The sequence below is a fragment of the Caenorhabditis briggsae genome (assembly GCF_000004555.2).
Source record: "Caenorhabditis briggsae complete genome, chrI, whole genome shotgun sequence".
Lineage (NCBI taxonomy): Eukaryota > Metazoa > Nematoda > Chromadorea > Rhabditida > Rhabditidae > Caenorhabditis > Caenorhabditis briggsae.
The window spans coordinates 3,253,717-3,273,833 of NC_013489.2; the positions used below are offsets into that span (position 1 = coordinate 3,253,717).

The 20,117-nt window shown below is 38.6% G+C and overlaps 4 protein-coding genes across 4 annotated transcripts; 2 read left to right on the forward strand and 2 right to left on the reverse strand.

Moving 5' to 3' along the window:
• Positions 1–632: 632 nt before the first annotated feature.
• On the reverse strand, positions 633–2,911 carry CBG15098 (the record flags this gene model as incomplete). Its single annotated transcript, XM_002632844.1, has 5 exons — positions 633–1,648; positions 1,698–1,886; positions 2,274–2,450; positions 2,500–2,621; positions 2,664–2,911. 5 exons carry the CDS (start codon positions 2,909–2,911, stop codon positions 633–635), a joined length of 1,752 nt encoding a protein of 583 aa, XP_002632890.1.
• Positions 2,912–3,506: 595 nt separating this feature from the next.
• On the reverse strand, positions 3,507–9,385 carry CBG15099 (the record flags this gene model as incomplete). Its single annotated transcript, XM_045242542.1, has 6 exons — positions 3,507–4,180; positions 5,276–5,467; positions 5,837–5,955; positions 6,004–8,090; positions 8,134–8,271; positions 9,329–9,385. 6 exons carry the CDS (start codon positions 9,383–9,385, stop codon positions 3,507–3,509), a joined length of 3,267 nt encoding a protein of 1,088 aa, XP_045095615.1.
• A 502-nt stretch (positions 9,386–9,887) lies between these two features.
• Positions 9,888–13,668, forward strand: CBG15100 (the record flags this gene model as incomplete). Its single annotated transcript, XM_045242547.1, has 6 exons — positions 9,888–10,114; positions 10,877–11,063; positions 11,275–11,442; positions 12,172–13,115; positions 13,166–13,507; positions 13,557–13,668. 6 exons carry the CDS (start codon positions 9,888–9,890, stop codon positions 13,666–13,668), a joined length of 1,980 nt encoding a protein of 659 aa, XP_045095616.1.
• An 863-nt stretch (positions 13,669–14,531) lies between these two features.
• CBG15101 lies at positions 14,532–18,720 on the forward strand (the record flags this gene model as incomplete). Its single annotated transcript, XM_002632847.2, has 6 exons — positions 14,532–14,599; positions 14,786–15,191; positions 16,037–16,405; positions 16,858–17,003; positions 17,362–17,651; positions 18,392–18,720. 6 exons carry the CDS (start codon positions 14,532–14,534, stop codon positions 18,718–18,720), a joined length of 1,608 nt encoding a protein of 535 aa, XP_002632893.2.
• Positions 18,721–20,117: the final 1,397 nt, after the last annotated feature.

The window sequence follows — 20,117 nt, forward strand, 5'->3', positions numbered from 1 at the left end:
TTAAAAGACATCTGAGAAAAGACTGAGAATCAATAAAAATTCGAATTTCGCGCTTTTACCGGCAGTTGGCCTAGAAAACTCACACCTGGCCGCTAGGCCACCGGTTCCCACTTTGACTTTTCGATGCCGTTTTTCTCAATGGAGGAATTTTTTTGAATTTTTTCTTAATTTTTATGGGGATCTACTTGGATTTCTGCACAAAATAAAGCAATAAAATTTTTCACCGCACACCACCTTTAACGTGAAAATTCTGAAAAATACTTTTTCACGTAAAAACTCACAAAATTCATTTTTTACATGAAAACTCAGAAAACCCTTTTTTCGCGTGAAAATTCTGAAGAATTTTTTTCACGTCAAATTTTCGATCCTACGTGTAAAACGTAAGAAAGTTCACGGTAAAATAAAAATTTTTAAATTTTCACCAATAAATATTCGAGTTTCAAACATCAGATACTCATTGAAATCGTTTTTAAAATGCAACATTATGAAAAAATAATTTATGAAGTTTATCAAAATTTAAGCATAAACCGATCGACATGGATTTTCAATGAACCGTAGTATAGAGAAACACGTAAAAGGGAAGAGAAAGTGCATTAAAAATACAAAAATTGAACAAAAAGGAGTTATTGATTCTAGGAATTTCTCAATTTCCGAATCTCCTGAATCAACGCATCCTTCCTTTTATTAAATCCGCTAACAAAATCACTCAAATTCTTAGCTATCGACCCGAAAAGACTCTCTTCTTTATTCACAGCCTTATTCATCTCCTCCACAGCCTTTACTAGCTCTGGATCCAGTTTCTCTGCAAGCTCCTCCGCAGTCAATGACCGTTCTTCCACCCGATCTATCAAGTAGACCAAGGTATCTGCCACGTCAGAATCCACTCGAGCATCCTCTCGAAGTATTGTAGCCATTGTAGAGTCTAGATCTGCCACTGCTGCCACCTCCTCTACAGCTTCTACTACCTTCTTCTTTCGTGGATATAAATTACACAAATTACAATTCTTATTATTCGGAAGTCCTCCAATCTTCGACGTTCCTGCTCCGGTGGCCATTATAGCTGAGAATTGTCCCATATCCAATTGCAAATCTTCTGTATAATACAATTCTACCCATAAGGTATAATTGATATAAAATCTCCACTGTCCAAATCGATCAGGCGGCGGGATTAATTTCACAAATGGATTCGATAATGGGTTCAACTTCACTAGCTTCTCTCTACAGTATCTATCGGTCTCCGAATCGACCACACAAATCACAATAGTGACATAATGGATGTTTTTGTTGCAATAGAAGTCAGAAAAGTAGAAATTATGTCTCTCCGGATTCAGAATCAAGAACGCGTTCACTATCATTCTCACATTTCCAAACGGAGAAAATTGGGGAAGTGTTAGGTCAGGAAGCAGTCGCGCCGAGAAGAACAACCCATTAATCTTTCCATTTATCAAATTTCCCGGCTGTCCATTATCGTCTTTGATATACTTCTGCATGACGTCGTTGCAATAATGATGGATTTCATCCCAGTACACTTTTGGTTTACACCGATAAACCACTCGAAATTCGTGCATTTGAGGGTCCGCTTTTATGCCACGTGTCACGAATTGATAGCATTTCTCGAGAAGATGTTTGAGTTCCGAATAGCTGAATTCTGCAACGAAACAAAGTTTCCAACTGATTTTGAGAGCAATTTTTTTCACCAGCTCTCAATTCCCGCGTCCAGTAGGCTAGCAGAAAGCCGTCTCTCTCAGTTTTACAGTGAATTTCGACTTTATAATTCTCGCCAGCTTGTACTTGAAATTCACAATGAGCAGATGAACAGGGTCGTTCGATGCTCTCGACGGAATTCATTTTGGTATTCAGCATTGTGATGATGAATTTCAAGTCTTCTGGAAAAAAGAAAGCATTTTGGAAAAAAAACATGTTTTCTTGAATGACCCAGATTTCAAATTTTAGGTCATGACCTAGATTTTCATTTTTAAGGTAGTGACCCAGATTTTAATTTTTAGGTCACGACCTAAATTTTCAATTTTTAGGTCATGACCTAGATTTTAAAAATTAGGTCATGACTAACATTTCAATTTCTAGGTCGTCACCTAAATTTCAGAAATTAGGTCGTGACCTAGATTTTCAATTTTAAGGTAGTGACCCAGATTTTAATTTTTAGGTCATGACCTAGATTTTAAAAATTAGGTCATGACCTTGATTTTGGTTTTCAGGTAATTACCTAGATTTCAATTTTTATCTTTTTTTCGAAAATAAAATTTTTCGCATACTTCTCTTCGCCGGAATCTGCCATCTCAGCTCGATTCTTTCGGAGAAAACTTTGAAATTAACCATCAATTGCATTGAAGTTTTCGGTCGTTGCTCTTGTCCCTTCATTCGATTTTTCGCCCGTTGTTGCATCGCATTTCTCATCTGGAGACCCGATCGAAGGCCAGGAACATGGGCATCTGGAAATTTCGATTTTTTGGGATTTTCCATTTTTTCAAGAGGTTTTACTATTCATTAGTGTCTGTTTTACATATTCGTTCATCTGAATTTTCGGCGGACTTTTCAGAACCGGTCGTTGCTGAACGGGCGGTGGAGGGAGTGGTGGCTGGTTGAAATTTTGCATTTGATTTCTACGAAAAACTTTTTAAAAAGAGAAATTTCTATATACAAACCGTTCAAAATGATTCTGCGGGGGGTGCACACCTCTCGAAAAATACGGATTATCTAGAATCTCTAGCCATCCATTATGTGGATTTTGATATTGCGGATTCATGTGTGGATGATGGTTATGGGGTGGCTGGCGCATTGGTCCGCCGCCTTGCTGATTAGCATATGGACGCCAGGATTGACCATTTGGTGAAGGCATTGGCGCTGGTTGATGGTGCCACGGTGGCGGCGCCCAGCCACCGTTGAATGACATCTGAAAATTGAAATTTTAGATGCAAAAAAGGTTCTATTTTTTCAAATAAAATTCGAGATCTTAAAAATTACAAAAATTGTCAATATCTTAATCTGCCGAAAAATCCCTATCAAAATTATTTTCCATAGTATTTCAAGGTTTCAGATTATCGCACCTCGCTTATATAACCATTTTCAAATCAAAAACCCATTTCTTCATTTGAAAATCCATCAAAATTCAATAAAAATGTTGAATTAACAAGAAAAAATCTTCCGAACGACACTCCGAAATAACGCACCGCGCGTTGTTTAGTGGTCGAACTTTTCGGAGGGAGTTTGAAATTCAATTTTCAAATAGCTTTTTTTCAGGAATATATGAGGTTTATTATTTTATTCAAACAAAGACATCGGGAGTTTCGATATATAAGTCATTGGGAAAATATGGAAAAAAAATCACAATCGAGATTAGGAATGGAAAAACGGGAAAAAATATAACTCCTAGCTAAAGTAAGGAGAGATCGGGGAGTTCAGAGAGAAAATGCTTTTGGAATTTTGAAAAACCAAATAGGGGAAATGCGCTCTAGTAGCAACTGGAAATATTTTAAAAGAAGAGCAGATTAATGGAGCATAAGTTGTTTTGGATACAAATTGCACATTCTGCATGTCTTATCATTCGGATAGACTCCATGAAGGTTACCGCCACGTGGCTCCACTGGAGACAGCCTTCCGAAGCAAGTATGAACATTTTCCGTGTATAATAGGTCAACAGTAACAGCAGTTGCCACGAAGAATCTCCAGTTGCCATTGTCATGAATAATTTTCAAATATGGATTGAAAAGTGGATGTAGGGAGAGAAGATTCGTGAAGCAGTACATATCAGCTTCCGATCCTTTTCTAGTTACAACAAGTGTCACATAGTGTCGTTTCGACCTACAGTAGAAGTCTCCAAAGTAGAGTCGATGAACACGTGGATCCAATAGAATCCCTGCTGACATAGAAAAGCGAACATCTCCGAATAACGAGGTCTTCGGGAGGGATCCATCCGATTTGATGAATGTCGAAAAGAATAATCCAGCAAGTCTTCTATTCAACAAATTCGCCGGTTGTCCATTCACCACTTTATTGTACTTGTACATCATTCTTTGGCAGTGCGTCTTGATTTGATCCCAGTATTCTTTTGGTTTACATCGATAGACCACGGAGATTTCTTGCATTTGAGGGATTTGTTGGTTAGAGTCAATGAATATGGCACATTTGAGATGAAGATAAGTGAACTCTTGATGCGAGAATACTGAAAACTTTTCAGTTAGAAATTTGGGTAGTTGTTTATAGTTTGAAAATTATAATTTTTCAAAAAACTGGCCAAGCAAAAAGCAGACATAGTTTGGAGCTCTAGAAAAGTAGGTTAAAGTACCCGTTTGCTCTAAAATTTTCAGAAAATATAGAATAAAAGTAGAATTTTAATTTTTAAGTTGAAGATTTCCCTGGAAAAGCGCTTCCTGGAGAGATAGGGCGCAAAAAAGCAAACTACCGTATTTGCTCTAATAGACGCCCATTCTATATACTTGTAAAATTCCGGGCCCGGCCCGGGCCTGAGGAAATTTCCAAGGCCCGGGCCCGGCCCGGAAGGCCCGGTGTCAAAAATTATGTATTTTTGAGCCAAATTTTGAGCTCTCAATATAATTTTTTCCATTTTTTTTTTTCGTTTTTTGGATTGTTTGTCTGTCTAATCTACAAAGATCGAAAAAACTCGAAAAAAAATTTTGGTCGAAAAAAAATCACACCCTTAGGTCCCCCCTTATGTGTTTTTTGAAAATTTCAAAACTAGTGAAATGACGGGCCCGCCGGGCCGGGCCGGGCCTCCGAAATTCCGGAAAAAGCCCGGCCCGTTACAAGTATGCGTCTACTTTGAGCTCAATTATCTCACTTCCTGTAAAAGAAATCAAAAATCAGTCAACTGATAAAATGTTTGTGATAATATCAGTAACATTTTTGCAACTTACAAAATTTTGATATCTTCTACAGTAACCGAGATAAGCATGTTCAAAGTGTCAAAGCGCGGTAGCGGCACCAACCCAGCACTAAGCTTAATTATCTCTGTACCTAAAAGAGACGTCAGAAATTTGTCAACTGATAAAGTATTGGTGATATTATGATAAATATTTTATTAGTTGAAAATGTTTTAATATCTCTAATAGGAACCTAGTTAAATCGGCTTAAAGTTGAGATATAGGGACGGATTCTATTAGAGTGATTACAGTAACCCAAACGCTTTGGCTATTATGTCAGAATGAAGCCTTCTTTGATTTCATTTTTTTTAACTGTAAAACTTTGACCTACTTTTGTAAACTCTTAAATTTCCCTCAAAAAAATTCCTAAAATTTACCTGATCTAACTTTTCCACCCCATTCTCCAATGAAAACCTTCTCGTTAGATTGACATGTTACAGAGAGGTTATACGACTTTCCAGCAACTGTACGAATTTGGTATACGGTTCGTGGAGTGTTTCCATACACCTTGAACATTGTCCATTCGTCTTCAAAAGTCATTTTCGTAGAGATGAAGTATTGGACGGAGGCTGGAAAAAAGTAATTCAAGGTTCATTTTCTTTGAGCCAATTTATCTCGGTTCTTGTGAAAGATATCAAAAATATGCTAACTGATAAAATTTTGGTTATATTGTGATAAACAATTTATTAGTTGATCACTTTTTGATATCATTTACAGAAAGTAAGATATATGGGTTCAAAATTGACGGTTCGGTCGCGATCTACTAGAGGGGTTACGATACTTTGAGCTCAATTATCTTATCTCAGTTCTGATGTGAGATATCAAAAAGTGTCAACTAATAAAATGTTTTTGATTTTATGATAAACATTTTATTAGTTGACCACTTTTTGTTATCTCTCACAGAAATCTAGATAAAGTGGCTCAAAGTTGCTACTTACAGTAACCGGCAGGCATCTCAATGAACAACACTATCTGCTCTGAACAAACCACTGTTCTAACGTTCAGTTTCCTCGGACCAATTTCAATAGTCTTTTGATCACTAGGGACCACTTCCAAGCTGTAAGAATTTAAATTTTAGCTATTAATCGAGCTCATTTGATCTAACTTTGCTTTGGAGTTCCTTTTGCTTTCTTCAGTTGATGGAGTTGATGGATAGGATTGTTCTTCAATTTGAACCGTCAATGGTCCATAAGCATTGTTTCTTGGAGCTGGTCCTTGACGATAACTGGATTGTCCGGTGTTCTGGGAACCGTTTCCCTGGTTAGCTGGCCTAGAGGTTCGTGGACTATAAGACGTGTTTCCTTGATTAGATGGTCTAGATCTTCCGTATTCATCAAACTGAGACTTGTGGTTTCTGTTAGGGGTGTATCCCGTGGAGCTCGTCTGCTTGGCTGCTGTTTTGTAGTTTGTAGTGCTCGATGGTTTGTAACTTGTTGATAAGCCATTTGATTGGAGATTGTTGGTTTTCTGATAGTTGTCATTTGAAGCACGGTTGTGAGCACCATAAACACCCCACTCTCCAACTGGAGGTGGTATTCTAGAGTCAAATTCTGGGATATTGCCAATTGGGCCGTTTGCAGTTCTATTTCTTTGCTCTGGATCATTTCTTCGCGTCGTACGGTAGTTAACATTTGATGAAGTAGCAGGCTGGCTCGGATTCATTCGATAGTTGGAATTTCCATTCTTGCTAGCAGTCTGTGCAAATGAATTTCGAGATTCCTGTTGTCCTGAATTGGAGGTTTTATATCTTGAAGCAGACCTGTTCTGGCCATAGTTCCCATTTTGGTTCATCCGTGTAGCTGCCTGTTTTGGAATCATTGAGGTATGGCTAGCGTTCTGTGCAGATCTGGAGACATATTTTCCAGAATTCTGGTGCCTTGAAGTGGTCACCGGTTTAGCAACGATTTGTTCTGGCTTTGATGAATTGTTCGACACGCCATAAGCTCCCCAGTGTCCAACATCTGGAAAATTATCCGCAAAATGTTGGGCATTCTGAACAGTAGGTGGAGCTGTCCATTGGGTTGGCGCTGCAGATTGTCCCACTGGTTGGCTACAGTAACTATGCGAGGCTGGAGCCTGTGAAGTCATCTGGTTGGGATATGAAAACGAATTCGTTGACTGGTTTCCCTGAGCCACAACAGGATTACAGTACACTGGAGCGGAAACACTCGAATTCTGTTCTGGCGGAAAATAAGCATATTGGCTGAAATTCTGACCGTTGGAATCTGTAGGGACCATCGGAATCATCTGGTTGGAATATGACATCGGATTCGTTGGCTGGTTTCCGGAAGCAGCAACAGAATTACAGTATACTGGAACATTGGAGGAAACTTTAGAAGTCTGTTCTGCTAAACCATGACAATATTGGTTGAAATTCTGACCATTGGAATGTGCAGGGACCATGGAAGCCATCTGGGAGGCGGAGCTTCCACTTGAACTGTGCACTGGCGGAACATGACCATAATTACCGTAACCATCCAAATGTGTAGTGGGCATCTGGTGACCGTTGGAATGTGCAGTGACCATAGGAGTCATCTGGGAGGCGGAGCTTCTACTTGAATTTTGTTCTAGTGGTCCGCGACCATAATTCTGACCATTTGAATGGTTTGTGTTTATCGGCGTTTGCTCTGGACCATGACCGTATGAACCTATATCCTTACTGTTGGAATATGTAGAGACCATAGAAGTCATATGATAGGCGGAGCTTCCAGTTGAGTTATGTTCTGGTTGTCCGTGAGCATAAATATGGTCATTTGAATGTGTAGTGTTTATCTGGATGGGCTCTGGCATCATTTGGTAGTTGGCGATTCCAGAATTCCAGAAATCCTGGTCGTTATACGGGACCATTCCTGTTGCATTATGATCACTTGTGTATTGTCCGAAGGTTTGATTAGCTGGCATTTGGTAGTTTGTGCTCATCTGAAGATTACAATAAGAAGCGGGATCATATGTTGGATTCATTCCAATCTGTGGTACCATGTTGAAGTTGGAATCCATTATCTGTGTCGAATTGGCTGGGTCCGTCGGATATCCGAATTGATAGGCTTGTTGATTGTCATGACCCACATAGTATTGAGCATTGCTCTGTGGGACTACCATATCAGAACTGTATCCCATGAGTGGTGGAATCGGCTCATAGTTGGCTGGTTGGTGATATGAATCTTGCGGAACGTAGTTGGGTTCATGGACTGGCTGAAAAAAACCGAATTGAAAATCGAAGATAACAAAATATTACCACTGGCTGCAAATAATAACCGTCCTGTGGATTGTTGTCACTTGGGTACGGTTCCATAAACCAGTAGGCTTGATTAGGTGGCAAGATTCCTTCGTTTGAGACGGTTGGAGCAAGCTGGAGATCATAGTTGACGGTATTCTGGAAAAATTAAGTTGGTAACAGAAGAAGAAAACGCTTCCCACATAATTTCTTTAAAGGTGGGGGGACAGGAGAGTTTTCGGAGGTTTTTCGGAGTTAGGGTATGCATTCTACCGTGACGGTGTACAACGCTTAATGTCACTCTGCGTACAGCTGTCGTCCTCGCCTTTATGTATGCAACGGGGCACCCGCTGCCGCTTTGCCCCCTTGGCTCAGTCGGTAGCGGCGCCGATCCCTCAATCCTCGCCCCCACAAGTTCAACTCCTCGAGGGGCATATTTGAACGGAATTTCGAGAACATTATTTTTTTCATGTCCCCCACCTTTAATAATACGACAACATATTCCCGCCGTGAATGCTCAAATAGAAACTCACTCTGTTTTGAACTCATCTATCTCGGTTTCCGTAAAAGATATCAAAAACTGGTCAACTGATAAAAAGTTAATGATAATGCTGCCAACATTTTATCAGTTGACAATTTTATGATATATCCCATAGGAATTGAGATATTTCAGCTCAAAGCGCAGAAATATGGTAATATTATTCTGTTGTATGAGCACTAAAAATATGTCAAAATTGTACTATAGTTTCCAAAATTTTAGAAAGTATAGAATAAATAAAGAGCTTTATTTTTGCAGTTGACAACGTTTCTGAGAAATTGGTTCCTGAGGAGATAGAGCCCCTAGCGCACCTCTCCCCCTTGCGCCAAACCCTTGCGTGCATCCTTCTTTACTTCCATGTGGCATATCTCCTCAGGACTTGATTATTCAAAAAAGTTGTGAACTACGAAAATGAAGCCCAATTTTTGTTATATATTTTTTGAAATTTTCAAAGCAATCGGACTATATTAACCTATTTTGGTAGGGGTCTAAACTAAATATAGGCCGGCGACGCCCGTTGACCTCTGCGGCGGCTAATTAACGCTCCATCGCCCTCTCTCAGGGGTATTACATTTCTTGGTTTCAGGAAGAAACTTCAAAAGTATCAGATCAGTAAACAACTTTCCCGAAATTTCAAATTTCCCGCCACCCTCCTCTGACAAACACACACAAACAAACCTGATTATCACTCTGCCTATTCACATTCAGCGAGTGGTGATGCAGTTGTGACATCATCACTGATGACGTGTCACACTGATAAAAAGTAAATCTGTAATTGTTTATTGATTCCAGTCTGAAACACAACAAACTAACCTTATCCCCCCGCGACGCGCAAAGTAGAAGAAGGAGAAGAAGAAGGCGTTATGCACTAATCAATAGGACTCAAGCTCTGGGTTATCACATGATATGCATAATCTCACATAGTATACATACTTCCTTTTCACACCATTTTTTCCCTGTTGCACTACACAACAATGCAACAACGACACTCCGCACTGACGAGGAGAGTGCAGTTTAGTTGAAAACGGAGAAGAAGGGGGAAGGAGAAGAGGAGAGGCATATGATTTTTCATCGTCGCAAGTGTCCCTAAACCATCTGTTTGTTTTGTTCCTAGCTTCCTCCTCTCCGCTTAAGCCCATTTTGCATGTTCTTTATTTTTCTTTTGTACTGAACCGTACAAAAATTCCCAATTTTCAGAACCACCTTCCCAGACCGCCTCCCCCACCAATGCCATAAAATGAGCATAAAAGATGGGGACGACTTGACATCACCACGACATCATCATCCACCCCGTCCTGTCTCGGTTGCATCTAATAATGCGGAATTCTATGAGAATGGATCGACGAATAGTCGAGCCGCCAACGTGGAGTGGGTTGAGATTGTGGAACCACAGTCCAGGCAGACGATGTATGCGAATTTGGTGACTGGACAGTGTGCATGGGAGCCCCCGGAGGGTGCTAATGTGTGAGTTTTTTTTCCGAGCCCAAAAAATTGTTTTTGAAAATATTCTAAAATAAGTTGATGAACCTTATCCGGACCCAGCAGAGGATTTTGGGCTGATGCACCGATTCTTGTTCCATCATTTTGGAACTTTTTTTTGGATATTCCGAATTCTAAATCAAATTTCTGGTTGATTGGTCCATGTTTCATACATTTTGATCAACTAAAAAAAAAACCTGAAAATTAGTTCGAAAATATTCCAAAAAAAAGTCGATGGACACTATCCTGATCTAGGAGAACCCTACTTTTGAAATTGGTTTTTTGGCCCCCATAGCTTCTTTCAGAATCAATATTTTTGAGCCAACTAAATCAGATATGATAAAAGAACTCAAGAACTACAAACATGTACTATTTGGAAAACTGTATATTTTCTACGAACAAAGTTAAAAAGCCATAAAGATGTGACCGCGTAGCTCAGACGGTTTTGACTTGTAACTTTGTTCAAAGACAAATTACAGTTTTCTAGATAGTACCATTTTGTAGTACTCGTCGAGTTTTATCATATCTACTTTAGTTTGTCCGAAAATATTGATGCTAAAAGAAACTATAGCGAGGAGAACATTTTGAATCGATGCACCATGTCTAGTTTTATCTTCTTTTTTGGACATTTACTTTTTCAATTTCTATACCAAATTTCTGATTTATTGGTCCATGTTCCATGAATTTCAGTACACTAGAAAAAAAGTTCTGGACCAACTTTGAATGAAAAAAATCCGAATTTTCCAGAAAAACAACTCATCAAAACCAATGGTGGGAACTATTCGACTCGAAAACCGGCCGCTACTACTACTACAATGCCTCCTCAAGTGTCACAAAATGGCAAAAACCAACAGGAATCGATATCGATATTATTCCACTTGCCAAGCTTCAAACACTCAAAGAAAATACAGAAGGGGGTGGAGCTACGGCGAAGGTTAGTATCAGAAGACTATCCTTAAGTTTGAACCTCAATAATCTCGATTTCTTATAATCTCGATTTTTTTCTGATATCAAAAAGTTGTTAACTGATAAAAGACTTCTGATATTATGATCAACAATTTATCAGTTGACACATTTCTGATATGACTCATGGGAACCGAAATATATTGGCCTAAAGTTCAATGATCAATTTCCAAATATTCCAGGTTCGTCGAACGTGCGAAACCCAAACGTCCCCGTCGGTACGTCGTGTTGTGAATAAGATTCCAACGGCGTTCGCACAAAATATAACACCAGAAGCGGGAGTTGTCAGTTTTAGAAGTAATAGCCAGAATTCGCAGAACACCTTGAATGGAATGCAGAGCTCGTTTGAGGTATGATTGTTTTATGAATTTTTGAGTGGGGTGCTTTTGCCGAAAGCCTTTGGAGTGGGATCTTCAGATTTTCATTTTTGCAGTACACAACTTTTTTGAAAAATCAAGTCCTCATGAGATGTGCCACGTAGAAGTGAAGTCGCCTTGGTCGCAAGGCCTTTTAAGAGGTGGGAGCTCTATCTCCTCAGGAATTGATTTTTCGAAAAAGTTGGTAACTATAAAAATGAAGCTCTATTTTTGTTCTATTTATTCTGAAATTTTCAAAAAGAGCGAACAATTTTGACCTACTTTCGTAGAGCTTTGAACCTTGGCAACATAAATTCTGTTTAGCCCTTTGATCTCAATTATCCCAGCTTCTATGGGTTATATAAAAAATTTGCTAATTAATAAAATATTGGTGATGTTATGATTAACATTTTATCAGTTGATCACTTTTTGATATCTTTGACAGGAAGTGAGATAATTGAACTCAAAGTAAGCATATCGTAGTTGCACTCCTGAACCGTCCATTTTTAGTCTATATATCTCGGTTCCGGTTAAAGATAGCAAAACGTAGTCAATTATTGAAATGTTTCTGATATTATGATGAATAATTAATCAGATTTTTGATATCTCTTACGGGAAGTGAGATAAACTAGCTCAAAGTTAAACGTTAGGAGTCATTCTATTAGAGCGTCTACGGTAGAAGATTTCAGAAAAATTCCTTCTTTCCCCATCTATTCAAATTAGAATATTGCCATTCCCCATCCTCATAATTCATTTTTGCAGTGGATGTCACTAGACGAGGAGCTAAGCGAACGGGCGGCCGCAAACAGCGACTACGGTGGTGTTGGCCCAAATCCTCCATCCTCCTCCTCTCGCAACGGCCCACCATATGGTGCGTTCCCAACTGCAGCAAGTGCATCTTCAACCTTATCTCATGCACCATCTTCCGATTCCATTCCTCCACGCTCCTCTCGATCGGCGTCACCACCGAATGCAGTTGGAGGGGGAACAGGGAGCACAAGAAAATCGCTATTCTCATCTGTCACCTCTACAAAGAGTAAAAATAAGAATGGCTGGTCGAAAGATGCACCGAAGGTGTCGTTGACACAACCGGAGAATAAGCAGCTGAGGAAAGAGACTGCAGCACTTTTTAAATTAATTCAATCATATATGGGAGATCGGAAAAGTAAGACTAGTCCAGAGCAAGTGGCATTGTCTTTCTGTGAACTGGCATCCAAGAAACCAGAAATTGGAGATGAAGCGATTGCACTTCTTATGCAACAATTATCGGATAATGAGAAGCCAGACAGTTTGAGAAGAGGTTGGGAGCTACTCACCATCGTTCTTGCTTTTATATTTCCCACCGAAGCGATTAGTGAAAAGTTAAACGACTTTCTCAACAAGCATCTGGACTCAATTTTCGATCTACCTGAAGTCTCAACATCCTACTTTTCTCAGCAATGCCTGAAGAGGCTGAGCAAAGTGATAACAAGGCTGAAACCAAGTCTTCAGAGTATTCAAGAAACCAAAATTCACATTTTCCGACCACCCTTGTTCTCTGCTTCATTAGAGGAATTGATGCAGATGCAATCGGAGAAGTTTCCAGAATTGAAGCTTCCTTGGCTGCTGACAACTCTCATTGAATTGTTGTATCAGTCTGGAGGAAGGAGGACAGAAGGAATATTTCGGTAAGTTTTAAAATTTCAGAAAAAAGTTAATTTTCAAATAATCGTTCCAGAGTTGCCGGTGACCCAGAACAACTAGCAACCGCCCGTGGGCAACTCGACGGATGGCTAGCGCCTAAAATGCACGATGCCAATGTGCCAGCGTGTCTTTTGAAACTGTGGCTCCGTCAGCTGCCTGTCCCTTTAATCCTGCCAAATCTATACCAAAGAGCGCTGGTCGCTTCAGACACACCTGCCGAAGCGATTCGATTAGTTGATCTACTACCGGATATCAATCGATTGGTTCTGGTTCGAGTGATTGCTTTGTTACAGGATTTGAGTCGAGAGGAAGTGGTGGCAAAGACCAAAATGGATACGTCCAATTTGGCAATGGTTATTGCTCCGAATATTTTGAGGTGAGTCAAAAAGTTCAATAGACCGCACTTGCATACAAAAATGTTTCAGATGCGAAAGCGAAGATCCACGTGTCATTTTCGAGAACACCCGACGAGAGATGAGCTTCCTAAAAGTCCTCATCACCAACTACGATACCACTTTTATTCAAAATGTATTATAAATATTTAAAAGCTCTGTCAGCAATAGAGCGCACTCTAATCAGTTTGTTTTTTCCTGACGATCTCATTCTATCTCTTTGGCGCCTTCCCCCTTTGAGACTTTTCCCCCCGAGCTAGTCAAGTGTGTGTATCTTTGAGCATAATTTTGTCATCCAGTTTTTCTTCTTTTTTCAGTTATTTAATATTACGAACTTTGCGCCCCAAAACACTATCAGTCAAAAAAAGCCTTTCAGCCTTCCCCCACCACACTTTACATGGTCATATTCGCTTCAACCTCAATTTTATATATGCATTTCTCTGTTTTTTTCCTTTTCTTTTCGAGAAAAGAATGATAAAATTTAATAATCTTTTTTGTGTTATTTTTTGTATGTCCCTGTCCTTTGCGAGCTGAAAAAGCTATTTTTAAAAATCTGAAAACAAACATTCGGGCAAGAAATTTAAAACAAGGTTTCTGTAATCGTGGTGAGACTCGTTACAAGATTCGACTGTGTGCGCCTTTAGATTCTTTTTTTTTAAATTTGAATCTCCGATTTTCAGAAGATTTCCCCGCTTTTGTGAGAAAAAAAGATAAAATTTGAATAATCTTTTTTCTTTAACTTTTTGTATCATATCCATGTTTTTTGCAACCTGAAAATTCATTTTAAAAGTCTGAAAAATCAACGAACAAGGAAAATTTTGAAAGGTTACTGTAATCGTGTTGATACTCCAACAAGATTCAACTGTGTGCGCCTTTAAATCCAATTTTTAATTTAATTTTTTTTATAAATCGTCGATTTTCAGACGACTTTTTCATTAAATAATTGATTTTTATAGCTGCAAATCAAGAAAAAAAAATTTTTTCCATATTTTCAGGGTAAAAATAACGATGGATATCGAAGATATCGTCGGAAGAGGTCCGGTGGCGAATCGAGATGCGAAGGACATTAAAATACGGTAATTATTACGAAACAACAGAGGAAAACCAGGAAAATCGATGATATTATAATAAAATAAAAATGTTAAAAAATATTAAAATTTGAAAAAAATTGAAATTCGAGTAAGAAATCTGTGTCAATTTTTGTCTGGAAAATCAAAAATTTCAAGATTTTCTAGATTTTTTAATGTTTTTGATTTATTCAGAACTCGCAAGCAGCTTCCAAAGGCAGCCGAAGAAGCAGCAAACGTGGATTCCATGGTACCAGGAGTCGGTCAGAAAGTGTGGGTCCGTACTTGGGGATGCTCTCACAACACATCAGATTCTGAATACATGGCTGGTCTTCTTCACAAAGCTGGATATGATGTGCTGAAAGAAGGCGAGAATGCCGATGTATGGGTGTTAAATAGTTGCACTGTGAAGACGCCATCCGAACAACAGGCCAATAATTTGGTTGTGCAGGGGCAGGAACAAGGGAAAAAGATCATTATGGCTGGGTGTGTGTCACAGGCGGCACCATCAGAACCGTGGCTTCAGAATGTGTCGATTGTCGGAGTGAAACAGATTGATCGAATTGTTGAAGTCGTTGAAGAGACTCTCAAGGGGAATAAGGTAGGTCAATGGGGCTGAAATTTTGGAAAATCGAAAATTTTATGGAATCAAAATGTGTAGATAAATATATAGATTCATGAAGCAACAAAGAGAAAATTCAGAAAAATTGCAAAAATCGCTTCAACAAACCATTTCTGGAAACTTCTGGAAGGTTCTGAAATGTTTTTAAATTCCCGCCAAAAGTGGAAAATCCGAAAAATTAGCGATTTTTTAGAAACAATTTTTCGAGAGAAAAAATGTGTATTTTCTTCGATTTTTCGCAAAATTTTCAGACATTTTTAGGTTTTTCAGCTATTCGATTCAAAGTTTCTTATCCGATTTTTCCGAATTTTTTATCGGAAATTTGATGGAACGGTGTTGGTGAAGATTACTGTAGGTTACTGTAGAACACAAATTTCCTTTTGCAGTTTTTTATTTTTTCAAACACGATCACGTCAAAATTCAAAAAAACACTACAAAAGAAAATTATTTGTCTACAGAAATCTACAGTAACCTTCACGAACACCGTCCCACCAAATTTCAGGCGAAAAAGCTGAAAAATCAAAAAAGAATCTTCAAAAATATCTGAAAAACCTAAAAAGGACTACAAATTTTGCAAAAAAATCGAAGAAAACTTACGTTTTTCTCTCTAAAATTCGTTTGAAAATCGTTAACTTCTCGGAGTTTTCAGTTTCGGCAAGAATTCAAAAAAGTTATAGAACCTTCCAGAAGTTTCCAGAAGCGATTTTTCGAAGTTTTGCGAACTTTTCTGTATTTTTTCATTGTTGCTTTAAGAATCTACATATTTTTGACACATTTCAATTGGAGTCCCCCTTTAAAAAATACAAAAAAATCGGTATTTCCAGGTCCGCCTCCTCACTCGAAACCGTCCGGACGCATTGCTCAGTCTTCCAAAAATGCGAAAAAACGAGTTAATCGAAGTGCTCTCCATCTCCACAGGATGTCTGAACAACTGCACCTACTGTAAGACAAAAATGGCACGTGGCGACCTAGTTAGCTATCCATTGGAGGATTTGGTGGAGCAAGCGAGAGCCGCGTTCCATGACGAAGGTGTCAAAGAGCTGTGGTTGACGTCGGAAGACTTGGGAGCTTGGGGAAGAGATATCAATTTGGTGTTGCCCGATTTGTTGAACGCTCTGGTCAAAGTGATTCCCGATGGGTGTATGATGAGATTGGGGATGACGAATCCACCGTATATTTTAGATCATTTGGAGGTAAGTCGTCTGAACATACTGTACCAGTCGAAAGTACTTTTCAGTTGATTTGAGACCATTTCAACCATTTTCATGAGTCTGGAGCTCAGCTGTCTAGTTTCTGATCACTTTGAGAATTGCGGAGCGTGGAAAACAGACCAAGATTGAAATCTGTGCATTCACAGAGTTTTTTGAAAGTTCCATTTTTCTGAAAGACAACCTTTTTTGTACTGAACACGGGTCGAAAATGGGTGTCTTTCAGAAAAATGGAATTTTAAAAAAAGTCTGAATGCAAAGTTTTCAATCTAGGTATGTTTTACACTCTTCAAAATTTTCAAAGTTACCGGAAACTTGACAATGGAACTCAAGACTCTTGAAAATGGCCGAAAATGAACTGAAAAGTACGTGTTTTTATGTCTTATTTACCGGTACAGTACATACTGAAAGACGAAGAAAATTGAAACAAGTTACAGGAAATCGCCGAGATTCTGAACAATCCGAAAGTCTATGCCTTCCTGCACATTCCAGTGCAAAGTGCTAGCGACGCGGTGCTGACGGACATGAAGAGAGAGTATTCGAGACGACATTTTGAGCAAATCGCCGATTATATGATTGAGAAGTGAGAAAAATGCCGGTGGTCGTGGTCGAAGATCCCACAACGACAACTACCGTAACCTAAAAAAACCATAAAACCTGTATTAGAAGAGCCGGCCCTTCTATTACGGGGGACCTTCTAATACAGGTTTTACGGTAGTTATAATTTCTCAATTTTCATGAGCATCTTTTTTTCGAAAAGCAGTGAAAAAAAAATCTGGAAAACATTTTTTATTAAAAAATTTTTTAAGTTACAGTAGCTGTCGTTTTGGCACCTATGGCCATGAAAATTACTGTAGGCTACTGGAAAAGTTTTCTACAGTAACCTACAGTAGTCTTCACAAACGAACTCAAAAACGAATTCACAAAAATTGATTTTCCAGCGTACCGAACATCTACATTGCGACCGATATGATCCTAGCGTTCCCCACAGAAACATTGGAGGATTTCGAGGAAAGTATGGAACTCGTCAGAAAATACAAATTCCCTTCTCTGTTCATCAATCAGTACTATCCACGATCGGGCACACCCGCAGCGCGTCTCAAGAAAATTGATACGGTGGAAGCGAGAAAACGGACGGCCGCCATGTCGGAATTGTTCAGATCGTACACACGATTCACTGAGGATCGCATTGGAGAGATTCATAATGTTCTTGTCACGGAAATTGCGGCAGGTTGGTCGTTTTTTTTTTGTGAAAGTAGGCCTAAAAATCAACTCAAATAGTCGGAAATCGGGAGAAAAATGACCTAAAATTCAGCTAGAAAGGTCAAAAATGAGCCCGAAATGAAAAATTTTTGACCGGAAAATTTCATTTCCTAATACATCAAAATGTGTAGAAAAATGTATAGATTCATATAGAAACTAAGAAAAAATTCAAAAAATTGCAAGAATCGCTTCAAAATGTCGTTTCTGGAAACTTCTAGAAGGTTCTCGAATATTTTTTGAATTTCCGCCAAAACTAAAAATCTGAAAAATTAGCGATTTCCTCTGCGAACTTTCGAGCGAAAAATGCGTTTTTATTCGATTTTTGCAAAATTTTTAGACCTTTTTAGGGTTTTCAGCTATTTTTTGTAGATTCTTTTTCGATTTTTCCGGTTTATTTGTCTGAAATTTGATGGAACCGTGTTCAGGAAGATTACTGTAGGTTACTGTAGAAACCAAATTTCCCTTTGTTGTTTTTCATTTTTGCAAACACGATCACGTCTAAATGCAGAAAAAGAAGCAAAAAATACAGTATACAAAAGACATTTTTTCTACAGTAACCTACAGTAATCTTCACGGATACCGTTCCATCAAATTTCAAACAAAAAATTTAGAAAAAGCGGTAATTCAAAAAAATTGAATTTCGAAAAATTCCAAAAATCAGAATTCTATAAATTTGAAAATTCCAAAAAAAGTTCCCGAAATTTCCAGACAAAATCCACGGAGTCGGTCACAACAAGAGCTACGAGCAGATCCTTGTCCCGCTGGAACACTGCAAAATGGGCGAATGGATTGAAGTCCGTATCACTTCTGTCACCAAGTTCAGTATGATCTCCACCCCGACATCCCTTCCCCGCGATGACGTAAATTTCCTTCCCTGGAAGAACTCCCCATACTGGATGTTCTTCTACCCAATGACTCTCTTCATGCTCGTTCTCTTCTCTCTTTACTACTACGATCGCTTCGTCTCGCCCGGTTTCCTGGAGACATGGCTTCCGTTTTTGGTCAATTCGGATACCGACGATTTCCACCATGAATAAAAAATGCTATTCTTTTTGTTGTTTCCCCTACTCGTTTGTTATATTTTCATTGTTTTTTTTTCACCCACACTACTATCGGTTATTTTTTTTTGTTCCTCCTGTTTCTCTAATAATAAACCTCATCGGTGTTAAATGTTCTATGTGTGTGTCTCTCGTGATTTTTTAGTTTGTTGTTTTTGAAATTTTCAGGTTTCTATTCGTTTTTTTTTGGGGCGGAACTGTTTTTCAGTCGAAAAGTGATATCATTTTTGAATTTACAAAACACTAAATAGACGATTTTCGGAATTCCAGTTGCTTTCCTCATTTTTAGTTCGAATTTTCTGTTTTTAAAACAAAAATTCTATAAAAAATCATAATTTTCAAAATATTCCTAGTTCGTGATGGAGCCTAGTGGAAAATTTGACAACATGCACGGCCTCCCAAGGACACAACGCGCTTCACGCTTTGTTGCAGGTGACGCGCCAACGATCGTTGTCTGCGTCTCTCAAGGTGTTCGTACTCTCTCGCATCAATTTTTAAATTGATTTGAACATAAATTATTTTTTGCAAGAATTTCCGGCTTTTTTATCTTTTTTCGGTCTGTTTTTTCTATAAATCACTTTTAAACCTCATTTTTCAGATTTCTCCAATATCACACGGCTTAAAAAGCGACTCCGGCAGTTGTATGCATGTTTACGAAAAGCGGCTTTAAACGGTTCGTTTTCTCTACAATATTTTGCTTTTCTCTTCAATATTGTTCAGGAAATTTTTGTGTATGATCCCTCATTCGTTTTCGAAGACTTTTCACCAATAATTTCTGCGGTTAGTCACTCATGAGCAAAAAATACTTCTCCGTCGAATGTTTTACAGGGTTTTCGAAGCGAGAAACGATGAAAACAAAAATCAAAGAAGGATCCGAGGCTTCGATAATCTATTGTTGTTCATGTTTCTTCTTGTTTTTGGTGAAAATCAGTCATAAAATAAATTTTTTTTGTCCACAAGTTTGAGTCTGCAAAAAGTCAAAATGTAGGCAACGACACACTCCACGCTCGTGAAAAAACATTTTCAGCGTAGTATTATCGATATTAAGTAGAAAAATCCGAAGATTCGTCATCGAAATCAAAAATTATGGATTCTGAAAAAAAGTTTAAAAATCGGACTTTTCGAGCTCTATTAACTTTTCCTAGGAAGCACATATATGTAATATTTTGATCTTTTTAGATAGACAATAACCAAGGCTACAATTCGTAGCGAATTGATGTCGAAAAGAAAGACCAGAACTTTTTAATTCAAGAAAAATGTGACTTTTCAGTGCTAAACATTGAAAAAAGGCGTCCGCCGTAAATCGACAAGGGGCGGGGCGTCGTAGCGGGGCGCGCTTTCGATTTTTTGCCAATTTGTCGAGACCCCGCAAATTC